The following is a 12,274-nucleotide window of genomic DNA, read 5'->3' on the forward strand; positions in this document are numbered from 1 at the left end:
AAAATTGTAAACCAGACACATATGACACATATGTGTCATATGTGTCATATGTCACATATGACACATATGTGTCATATGTGTCATATGACACATACGAGATATTCCATAATCATACGAGATATTCCATAATCTCGTATGAACCAGACACATATGACACATATATACGAGATTTTTCGATAGGGACGTATTAATCGCTATCGGTTAATCGTCTTCATATTGATTACGGTCATAGATTTCAATCACGCGTCTTCAGCGCGCACTTCGCTTCTGCGTCGCGTGGTTGCTTCGGACGGTAGCAAGAGTTGGGGGGTGCGTACGTCGACTGATGTTTCGGAGTGCGATCGTTTCCTGCCGCCTTGATCAAAGCTTGAAGACGTAGATGCGACCGGCCGTTGTGAAATACCGAGATCTTGCAAGATCTCACGGTATTCTTTTTCAACGATACGGTACTTGCGTTGCTTTGCATTCATGGCGAAATGCAGAAGCTTTGCGGTGAAAGACGAGGACCGCAACAGCCGCACAAAGGGACAGCAGACAGGCAGTACGACCAACACCTCCACACCACAAAAGAAAAACAAGCGCGAGCACTCGCGGCATGACTCGCGGGCAGGGTTGCCGTTGGGAACATTTTAAAAGGAGCCAAAACTTGAGCTGAAAGTAGTCAAAAGTAGCCATGCCATTCCATCTTAGCTGTCGCGTAAAATAAGATGTTTTGCTCATTAATAAATTGAAGTGTAAAAAAATTGATAAAAATTATTCTTGGCGGTGTTGTCAACACTAAGCTTCAAAGAAATTTTCCGAAACTAAACGTGCATTTATCCACCGCTTTACGCATAAACGTAGGCATCCGCTCTCGCTCCCACGTGCGTTCCAAGCCAATCCCAATCCATAGCTTGTGGTCATTTCGTTTGGACGTTTGGCAGCAAAGCGCGCGCTTGTGAATTTTTATTTCTTCAAGCTTTTTGAAGTTTGGTGGCGGCACGCGTGAGTCACCGAGGGGAACCAGGAGGCACTGCTTGCGTAAGTATACATTCTGTCCTTTTTTCCCTTTCATGTTAGTTGTCAGCTAATATTTACTTGTGAACTTGTCAAGAGTGAGGACAATGAGCACGCCTCGTGTGTCGCCCCTTTATCTAACTTGTCTGTAGGCATCTGTCAGCAGTTGTCTTTTGATTAACTCAGCGGCGCATTGCAAGGTGTAACTGCGTGTAAGGGTTGGGGTAATATGAAGTAACACACACGTACACGAAGGGAAGCGCTTCTAAATGTCGTGTGTGTTTGTGTGTTCCTTCATCAGTGTGAACGCACTATCCCGGCAAATCTTGTTGGCGCATTGCTTCTGAGAGGGTTTGTTTCTCACGGCACATCGTACATTTATGTACGTGTATAGATATTATGATCATGATCGCAATGACAGTCGTCACGTGGTTACGGCGCTCGGCTGCTGACTCGAAATACGCGGGTTCGATCCCGGCTGCGGCGGTCGAATTTCGATGGAGGCGAAATTCTAGAGGCCCGTGTACTGTGCGCGATATCGGTGCACTCTAAAGAACCCCAGGTGGTCGAAATTTCCGGAGCCGTTCTCTGCGGCGCCCCACATGACCAACCAGTTGCCACGTGCGATGCAGTTGAGTGTTTTTCATCGCCAATTTTTGCTTTTGTGAGGCTAATCGCTTGGTTCAGGCATGCATGTCAGACGTCATAGAGTCGCAGCCTGCATGCCTTGTGCTTGATTGACAAATGCTTCCATGGCAGTGTTGACATTGTTGCGTTGCGAGTCTCCGTGCGATTAGAGAAATGTGACAAGAACAGGATGAATGAACACAGTTCTTCTGTACTGCCAGAAGTAATGCTGCTCCTGCCAGTGATCGGTTACAGAAAAAAAATGAGAGTACTTTTTATTTATGTGTGTCCCTTCCCGCTACTCAGAGCCTTGTATTACAAAGTCTAGATCAGTGTGACTCTACATATAGCGAGTGCTAGTTTCGAGCTCGCTAATTGAACGCGCTTGTTTTCTCTCTTCCTCCTTTGGTCAATCTTGCGTTTTACTGGTTTCTTTTTTCATCACTATGCTCCTGGTAGACTGCACTCAGTTTGATGTTCAATGCAGTGAAGTTGCACGCCACTATTGCTGGCTGTTATTTGGTTCACATGACAGCAGGCACAGAAATATTGTTTAAATTAGTCCCAAATTGCAGGCGCTCGTGACACTTGTAACTCTCAACTCATGAAAGTTCAGAAGTGCGTTGCGAAGTAGAACGAGATGGTTGTAAGAGTACCTGTCAGTTGTCATGGTAGTGTGAAGTTTTCGGCACCCAAACAGGCAAGTGCCAGTAGAGTATGGCACAGACAGTGTCTGGTAAAAATCCTTGTTTCCCCATTAATATTTTGTCATGTTTCCTCTGTGCAGCATGTCAAAACCATTCGCTGTGGTGAAGTTTCCTCTTGAGGACGACTGCCTTGCAGTCATTCCTGTCGGATGGCTCACAGAGACAAAAGAAGAGTGCTACTGGCCTGTGGCCAGGAGCTCGGAGGTGACGCGGCTCGCAAAAGCTGAGGCCGAGCCAGCTCTCGGAGGGGAGTGGATGCGTTGCCCAGTGGTCGTCGTTACCACTTGCCATAAGTAGTCTTATTGCAGACATATTGATGGTAGCTTCATCAGCGATTGTAAAGGCCTCTTTGCTAGATTCTGTGAGTCTGCACCTCTGCATGGCTAAATTACGACTAAGAAGTCATGTTGATAGCCACCGCTTAGCCAGTCAAAAAGAGGAGCAGAATGAACTGTTAGCTATTGCACTTGTAAGCTGATGAACTACTTCTGAAACTCATTAGTGCCTTGTTTTTGAAGACCTGTAGTTCCCAGAATTAGTGCTGCACTCAGTATGCTTAATAATATTTAGTACAGAAAGGTTTAGTATGGTAATTTTTTTTTGCATTATGAAACATTTTTTGGCACACAAAAAGCACAGACAAGGGAAGAGCACACAATGCAAATGCCAGACATCAATTGATGCTTTGCGTTGTGTGCTCTTTCCTCATCCATGTTTGTTGTGCACTGAGACAGTGTTTCATAATGCAAATTCAGAACCAACTCATCCAGCTGTTTACATTTAGTTCAGTTTGAATTGTTAGCCTGTCGCAGTGGCTGAGTGGTCCATGCTGCTGAGCCGAGGGCCCAGGTTACATCCTGTCTGTGGTGAAATGGAGCAGTGCAGAATGCGCTTGTGCTCTGTAATATCAGTGCATGTTAAACAACCCCATGTGGTCTAAATTAATCTGGAGTCTTCCGCTACGTCATTCTTCATAGCTTAAAGCTGTTAAATCCTAGAAACCAGAATCACACTTTTAATTGTAAATAAAACAATGCCTCTGCCACATGAGTGTTTCACAGGCTTTCAAACTGATAGTCTGTTGGCCTGAGTGTTGCTATACAGGCAGCTGAACGGGCATCAAGTCAGCAAAGCAGCCCTCGGACATATTTTGTAGTGACAATTCTGTTAAGTATGGATACGTGTTTAATTATGAGGAATTATGTGAGTTAGTTTTTGGAACCCATAGTTTGTACGAGATTTTGGTGCATGGTATTGAGGGTGCCTAAGACTGTATGCTGTTTGGGCAATTAAATATGTGCTCTCGAAAGTCTGCCAGTTTCCTTTCATAAGGTTTCTGATATAAACAGCAAGCTTCTTGTGGTAAGCGGCCGTGATGGTTAGCAGTCTATGGTTGAGGAAGGAAGGACCCGTGCTCTCACTGTAATGTAAGTTATCAATCGCTCGTACAGCTCTTTTTTGTAAAGTAAGCACTTTCACAAAATTGGTTGAGGTAGTCGTTCCCCAGATCAACAAACAATATTGTGCATGCGAAAAGACTAGAGAGAAATAAATTTGTAGTTTGAATTTTCGAGGCAGTATTGTGCGAAATTTATTTAGGATACCAACAGAGCGAGCCATTTTAGTGCAAACGTAGTTTACACGGTCTGTCCAGAGCAAATGTTCTTCAAAAATGACTCCAAGGAACATTGTAGAGCTGACACGAGTTATAGCAGCTTGCTCGAAGTGAATTTGGAAGTTGTTCGGAACTTCCTTATTTTTGGCTCTAAACAGTATGTACTTTGTTTTCCTGACATTAAGTTCTAACCTATTTGATTTTAACCAAACAGACAATTGGGATAACCAACTATTGGAGGCTGCTTGCAAAATATTACTATCTTGCACTGAAAAAAATACGTTAGTATCGTCTGCATAGATTATAATGTTGTCTGCTGGATGAAGGTTGACGATATCATTAATATATAATAAGAACAACGTTGGTCCTAGAACGGAGCCCTGTGGCACACCAGACACAATCTGACCGATCCCAGATGAAATACCGTTAATGATAGTTGTTTGAGATCGGTTGTCAAGGTAGCTAGCAAATAAGGTTAAAGGAACGCCGCGTATTCCATAACACTGCATTTTTTCAAGCAATATCTTATGGTTAACCGAGTCAAACGCTTTCCTCATATCAAGGAATATGCCAACTGTTAGCAGTTTATTTTCTATGTTTTCAATTAGCTTTTCTTTGATTTGCAGTAAGGCGGCCTCAGTTGTTTTGTTTTTTTGAAATCCGTACTGTTGCTTGGAGATGACATGGTTTTTGTCGAGATATTGAGAATGTTTGCAGGATCCTACAAGAGCGCCGAAAAAAAGGTGCGGCGCTACGAGTTCACTTCAGCCCTAGAAAGCTCGGCAGTTTCTGGTAATTGAAATTCTCATATTTCTTTATTGATGAGAAATTATTTTGCATACTCAACAAGACGTTCATGTGCAATTCTTTTTTAGGAAATGAGGGCCACAACGATGTTGTACAGCTGCCGTCACCACGTAAGACATGAATTCTCATTTGTTAAGCCGCCGCGGTGGCTCAGTGGTTACGGCGCTCGGCTGCTGACCCGAAAGACGCGGGTTCGATCCCGGCCAAGGCGGTCGAATTTTGATGGAGGCGAAATTCTAGAGGCCCGTGTGCTGTGCGATGTCAGTGCACGTTGAAGAACCCCAGGTGGTCGAAATTTCCGGAGCCCTTCACTACGGCGTCCCTCATAGCCTGAGTCGCCTTTGGATGTTAACCGCCTTAAAACTAAAACACCATTTCTCATTTCTATTTAATGTAAGGTCGACATTGTGTTAGTTTTGATTGGGGATTTATGGCAGTATGCTTGCAAAATCTGGGAAAAAAACTCCACCGTAGCTAATTGCACTTGCAGAGAAATGGAACGTGCTCAGACTTGGCATCAGCTTTTTACATTTGCCATGCTCTCAGATCAGCAGTGAATCTGCCAGTAACCATTTCGTGGCAAACTCTCTTACCCACGTTAACAGTACTGCGAACAGGTTTCTATTCACATGACATATATTCCGCTCTCTGTTTTTGGTTTCGCCATGACAGTTTCTTTTGTGTCCTTAAATGTACCGTATTTTCCAGTGTATAAGACGCACCCGCCATATATGCAGGCTGTAATTGAAAAAGTTGCTATATAAGACGCACCCTTATATAAGACGCACCCCAGTTTTCCCAGTTGGGCTAGTGAGGATCAATTAAACACGCTTGCGCGACCATCAGGAAATTCACCGTACTTGTGAGAAATTCTTAAGCAACGCTAAGTGGTCGAAAAAGGCAACACTCACGCCATTCCTGCCCACGTTTTGGAAAAAAAGAAAGAAAAACGAAAAAACTCTCCCACATGTCCATAAGAACATTTTATTTCTACTTAAAACCTTGGAAGTCTTCACCTTCGGACGCGCTATCAAAAAGTTCGCCCATTTCTGGTGGCAACGCGACTGAAATATTCTCTTCGCACTACGTACATGGAGCAAACAAAGTGGCAAAGGGTGGCTGAAAAAAGAACGCCGGCTTGTCCTGGCTTGTCTTGACAATGGCGAGAAGCGTGATTGTCGTCATCTTTTGGCATTTCACATTACTTTTGCTTGGGGCCTCCGAAACGGTGGTGTGTTTGTGATCCCGGAAGTCGTCATCCCCGTCGTTTCATGATAAAGTTCACCTAAAAAAAGTTGCGCAAGGTGGTCCCCGTATTGAAGTATTAACCGTGTTACAACCGCTTCATTGCTAGTGATATTTTTTCGGTAAAAAAGGCTTGAACATGAACCTGAGTAATTTCTGAACTCTCTAAAAAAAACGAAAAATTCGCATATAAGACGCACCCTTGTATAGGACGCACCAGCAAGATTTTTGAAAAAAAGCCGCGTCTTATACACCGGAAAATACGGTACCAATGCACCATGCTGGTGCATGAGAAATGTAATTATTGAAGTACTATAGACACATATTTAAAAAATTGAAAACTGATTTTTCAGGAAAGAAAGTGATGCAGTAATTCTCTCGCATTTCGGTGGACATTCATAAGAGAAGGGATAAAGGAGGGAGTGTGAGAAGAAAGGAAGAAGGAGGTGCCGTAGCGCCCTGGGATAATTTCAGCCGACTGGGGATCTTTAACGTGCACTGACATCGCACAGCACACGGGCACCTCTTGCGTTTCGCCTCCATCGAAACGCGCCGCCGCAGTCGGATCACAACGTTCTTTTATGTGTCATAGGTATCTGCATGATGTGACATTGTTTGTCACGTCAACTACTTGTCATGGAGGTGTCGGTTTTGATGGGTTTTGAATTATGAAGTCTTTGTACAGCCTGTGATTGAAACCAAATTAAAATATCTTTTCGGCCAAAGGAAGTGTTACTATTGCCTGGGGGGCATCTCTATATAACCAGGAATTTGTTTCTGAACTTCGTAATTTTGTGTCTATTGTGTTGTAAAAAGATCACCTGTATGCAAAAGAGCCTGGCCATGCAACTGTTCTGTCCCTTCTCCAAAAATATCCTGAAGTAGCATTTCTGCATTCAATTAGGATAGAAATGTGACATTGTGGTTGTACACAGTAGTGTGTTCTGTACTTCCTGGATTGCCATCAATGACGCATGTTCATCTCCAGCCCCACTGAATCACGCTGGGGAGAGCGTGAACGAAAACAGTGCGCCACCCAGCAAGCTGGAGGGGTCGACAGCTGGGACTGTTGATGGTGAGATTTTCACTTAGTTTACTTTTGTGCAAAAAGAGAAATGCAAGCCAAACATGGGGACACAGTGAGAGGACAGAACAAATGCTGCTTGTCCCGTCTTTTCACTGTGTTCCTTTCTTTTAATTACACTCCTATTTTGTCTAGTATCAAGTGTCACAACAAAATATAGAAGCTAGATCTGCTTTGCCTTAAAGAAAAACAGAGCAAATTTTAAATTTCTCATTGTACCTGCTGCTGCCGAGCAGCAGTCAACAGGCCCAGAAAGACCTAGAGAATATACTTATTCAGGAAGATATTTGCACGGAGTTCTCCTCAGTGGCTCTTGAAACGGTGCTAGGAGCACATTTCTAGTTTCAAACTATGTGCTTTGAAAGGGGTCACTCTGAAAATCATCACATGTATTTCTCAAAAACGATTGTATTGAACTGAAGTGGTACTGGAATTTACAACCTAGTACTTCCATTGCTTTCTCCTCTTGTGATTCATAGTGGAGTGGTTGTTGTGTGCCCTTCCCAAGAGCTGTATGTTGTGCTTTTGTTGGGTTCTTTTGGATCCTGGCATTTCTGTTGCCTCTCTCGGCCTACATCACCACCAGGAAGCCACTCCTACGAATTGCACTCTACACAGTAGTCCCATGTTCTGTGCATTTGTTTCCTTACCAGCATAATTTGGTCGCTTGGTCGCGGTTGGTCAGCAAGGCCCATATTGTAATTTTTCATTGTCTTTCAAAGTATTTTAAAAGTTTACTGGTTGGAAGTCAATGCAGTGCCTTGGATGCAGCGAAATGTGCTGAAAAAAAATTAATTGCGCTATCACAAAGCTCCCATAAAGGGTGCTGAAGGAGATAAGCAGCCAATAATAGTGGCATGCTCTGAAGGAGGACCTCTTGCTTAGGAAAGAACTGAACAGCCTAACTGCCTTGTGGAGCACATCAGCTGGCTCCTAGTCTTGTCTTGCCTGCAGCAAAATGGATGCGTGGTAAGAGATAAATGTGACCTTGTTTTATGTCTCAACGGTTTGGCACCTCCTGTGCCTAGCAAGAAACATTTGGTCCACCTCTGTGTTGCATTTCGCCTGTCAGCTAAGGGCTATAATTCCATAAGGGCTATCTTTGTTGCAGTTTTAATGCATTGATCCCTGCCGACACTTGCAGTTAGAACAGATGTCTACCTCCAGCATTTTGGCCAATGTGGGTTTTGCCGTGAGCAATACTTTCCAAATGGTGCAATGCTATATTAAGGGCACAGGCCTGCTCTGCTTTCTCGCTTCTATTAGCACATGCTTCTCATGACACTGGAAGAATCCATTTGCGACTAACTGCTGCCATCTCTGCCATGGTGCAATAGCAGTGGAAATGCCCATGAAGCAATGTAAAAATTGGCGAAGCTCATAGACTGAGAAGTCCTTTACACAACAAGGCTGCAGGTTCTGTGCTAGCTATCACACATAGAGCAGCTCCATTTCACCTAGGTGTTTGTCAGTGCATGGTGACATTTATGGCATTTAAATTAGGCTAGCAAGGAATAGAACATGAATTAGAAGTGTCCTGGAGGATAAAAACTGGTGGAAGTTTAGGAGCATAGTACAGAGTGTGTTGCTGCCTACTGTTAGCCTCATACTGTTCTTTATTGTACCTCAGTGCGCAAATGATATTATTGCGCCCAGGTTAACCCTGCTCTCACTGAAATTGTTGATTGCTTCAGTTTCAGCTACCCTGCTGAAGCTGATGTGCCTGGTGCTGGAGGTCCGACAGCAGCAGCGCGACTTAATGCAGCGGTTACAAAGGCTGGAGGATCACGCGCTGCTGCGGTCGGACCGGCAGCTGGAGCAGAGGACTCGGCCAGTGTCCCCCTCGCCACCGCCTCCCACCCTTTCACTGCCCGCATTCTCCCCCGAGGAGTAGGACACTGTGGAAGCTGCCGTCCAGGACGACAGCGTGGCCGCTGGACTGGTGATTTAATGTTTCTGATAATTCGTGTCTGGAAAAAATGAATGCCTACTAACGAATTGCATGCATAATGTAATTCCGAGGTTTGTGAAGAAATCTTGAGCTCCAAGAGTATTTGCATGCCGTGCTCTGTGAATAACATGCTCTTCATAGATATAATTCCTACTGTTGTGCTGGAGTGTGCTGTCACAGTGTGTTTTGTTAATGTAAATGTCTTGTTCATGAAAGTTGCTTGCTGATATACACACTGGCTGTTTCAGTGAACATTTTCAGGAATTCCTAAGAATAGGGAGTTCAAAATAGAAGAAATATTTGCAGGTACACACGCACAGTTATGCAGTAAATTATGTCCACCACTGCTGAGAGATCGTTCCTCCAAAAAAAAAAAATTGTTTTCCCATATCGAACTTGCGCTTCTTTAGGAATTTTTGAGAGTGTTCACTGGAACGCCCTGTCGATTCCTTGTGTGGTGAGATTTACTGTTGGAAGCAAAAGTGGTACGCAATGCCCAGCCGGTAGCAGAGCTTGCAAAAACTGCATCACGTGTCGGGACAGCTGTTAGGGGACTCTCTTTATCTGCTCTTTGGCTCCTATCAATTTGTTGGGCTCAGTAGCAGTGCTGAATATGTGGCGCTCGCAATATTGCTTACGGCAAGTGCCAGTTTTTCACATCATGTTTCAGCCACGCAATACAAAGAAAATGCCACCTGCGAGACTGCTGTCGCATCAGAGCGTTTAGGCGAGAAGGAGCGCTAAACAGCAAACCAAGCTACTGATGCTGGTTCTGTGCGAAGCATTGCACCTGTCACATCTTGTAGTAGCTTGGTATTTGGCGGTGCAGTCACAGGCTTTTTTGGGGCAGTTGCTCTCAGATGGTGTCACTCAATGTCATTCGATGTAGTTTTCCAGAGCTCTGCCGGTGGCCGGTCGTTGCATAACAGACTTGGTTCCAACAAATTTTTTTTCTCAGTCAAATATTTCTGTGATTACATTATTGTTTTACATCGATCAACAGCAAAAAAAAATCCCCTATGCTTTTGTTGCCTGTGGCTGCCTTTCTTCGTATGTGTCTCATAACGAGCCCCTCATAATAAGGGAGTAATTACTCATGACGTCCCCTCAACGAGCCCCTCATTTTCCTTACATTTGTCATTTATTGTTGTGCTGTTTTAATTTAGTTCAGCAGTGGACTTTGTAGCTAACATTAAGGATGTTGTAAGGTCTGTTTTACAGGAAGCTGTGCTTTCGGTTAATATACTGTTGCATGAACTGCTGTGAACACAGCTGGAAGTTGGTCCACTCTCAGCGCGTCTTTAACTTCGGCTAGGTTTCCCAAATAATGGGGCAGCTTTAACCCACCTCTTCCCTGTCTTTTGCTCACATTATGCACATTTCATTACTTAATCTGCTGCCAAAAACAAGCAACATCGTTTAATTAAATGTGGTTGCTAAGCACGCAGCTTTACTCAGGTGCTTGGGGATTTAAATAAGCGCCCTTTGTATAGCATTAATTAGACTGCTCAATTTCAGGGTAGTGAGCCCCGCCATGGTGGCTCAGTGGTTAGGGCACTCGACTGCTGAACCCAAAGACTCAGGTTCAAACCCAGCCGTGATGGCCAGTTTTCCATGGAGGCGAAAAGCAAGGCGCCCGTGTGCAGTGTGATGTCAGTGGCGCATGTTAAAGACCACACGTGGTCGAAACTTCCGGAGCCCTCCACTATGGTGTCCCTCATCATAGCCTGAGTCACTTTGGAACTTTAAGTTCTACAAACCAAATCAATTTTAGCGTAACGGCTGTGCAGAGAAAACACATCCAGCACATAGATATCTGCAAAAAGCATTATAGTTATAATATAATAATGTCCAAGATGCAAAGCATAATGGGTAGGAGTTGGCCACCTTTGCTTAATCGCTAAAGTTTCCCTGCTCTTAGTAAACTGGGAAAAAAAGAATGTCCATGCTGGTAGCACCTGCTGGTAGCAATGCTGGTAGCAACTAGTCAAGCTATTGTATCATACAGAAATTATGCATTATGATTGTAGGTACTCGCATGGGCTGTTGACAGGTAGTCACACAATTGTCTTAGCTATTCGATTCTGCTAAACTAAATGAAATTATAATTGATGTTTGTGCCTAATAGCTTGTGCACCTGTGGTGTTTCTTTTCAGCGAAAGCAGCTGGTCCGCCTGGGGGGCAAGGGCCTGAGGGAGGTGTGCTCCAACATAATGACCGCCATCATGGGGGTGGCTGTACAGAGGATGTACAGCCTCCATGGCCGCAAGGGCAAGTGGTCATTTATTGCCCTGAAGTTATGCAAGGTGGCAACAGGTATGTTGTTGCAGTAGCTTTTAAATGAATTTTAAAAGATGAGTGGAAGAACATGCACTAGGTTCTGCTGCGCTTTGTTTTCTTTTCTTCTTTTCAGTTGATACTTTACCAGTTTTCTTTTTCATTACAGGTGAATATTTTGTTACTGTTTTTATGGGGGTAGTCATCTGCAGTTTTCTTCCATGTGCATCTGAAGATATATGAGTCAGCAGATGCCTTTCAAAGAAAGCCCTCCCATCAGTCACATCCCTCTCTTGTCATGGATCGTAGCCGTGCCTTGTATCTGCCAGCCATTTGTGCTCCCATATGTTAGTAGTGCAAAGTGGTCGACCGTGATGTCGCAGCAGCTTTATACAGTTGGTTAGAAGAGCTTTCAGGTGGATTTTCTCCTCAAGTTGTATTTGGATACTGTAGTCCTTTCATTTTGGCACGCACTTTGAGTTAACATGTACTTGTGGCATTTTCTGTTTTCTCTGTTGCTGAAATAATCTTGATTTCTGTTAACGAGCAAACTTTTTCTGCTGGCCTAAAATGAACGCTTATCTTATGCAGATGCCATCTGTTAGAAGACGGGGGCGGATGTGGTGGAAGCGCAGGGGTTTATTAGGAAGTGGTTGCCAGGTTCGGTGGACCGTGGCGGCGGACGCAAAAGGCGTTTTGCCGAAGCGTTTCTGCCAAGTACCGCTGCCGGCCTGGCAACCACTGCGAGCCCCTGTGCTTCAGCCCCCAGCACAGTGCCCTCCCTTCCCCAAGCGGCCCCCACCTCCCAGAAATCCTCCTCCCGCGTGGCCCTGGCTCCTTCCCAAGGTCCCGCCTCCTGCGCGGCCCTCGCTGCCTCGCAGGACTCGCGCAACCGCGCGTCCCCAGCCACGGTGCCTAATTATTTAATAAATTGTTTCTCAGTTGGATTCTTTCGTTGCCTCATT

General features: G+C 44.6%; 1 protein-coding gene across 2 annotated transcripts; it reads left to right on the plus strand.

Moving 5' to 3' along the window:
- The first annotated feature begins 4,559 nt into the window (after window positions 1-4,559).
- On the plus strand, window positions 4,560-11,962 carry LOC149326095 (uncharacterized). Of its 2 annotated transcripts, XR_016285931.1 has the most exons (6): window positions 4,560-4,737; window positions 4,821-4,862; window positions 6,986-7,072; window positions 8,776-9,023; window positions 11,189-11,348; window positions 11,901-11,962. XR_016285931.1 is itself a non-coding variant. In XM_089562410.1 (5 exons), the coding sequence occupies exons 1-4, from the start codon at window positions 4,629-4,631 to the stop codon at window positions 8,973-8,975; spliced, it is 438 nt and encodes a 145-aa protein (XP_089418536.1). In that variant the 5' UTR covers window positions 4,560-4,628; the 3' UTR covers window positions 8,976-9,023; window positions 11,189-11,604. The 2 variants fall into 2 exon arrangements, 1 of the variants encoding a protein (XP_089418536.1); XM_089562410.1 differs by lacking the exon at window positions 11,901-11,962 and having other exon boundaries at window positions 11,189-11,604.
- Window positions 11,963-12,274: the final 312 nt, after the last annotated feature.

This window comes from Amblyomma mixtum, chromosome 10 (assembly GCF_055824585.1).
Source record: "Amblyomma mixtum isolate Tamu chromosome 10, ASM5582458v1, whole genome shotgun sequence".
In the NCBI taxonomy this organism is placed as follows: domain Eukaryota; kingdom Metazoa; phylum Arthropoda; class Arachnida; order Ixodida; family Ixodidae; genus Amblyomma; species Amblyomma mixtum.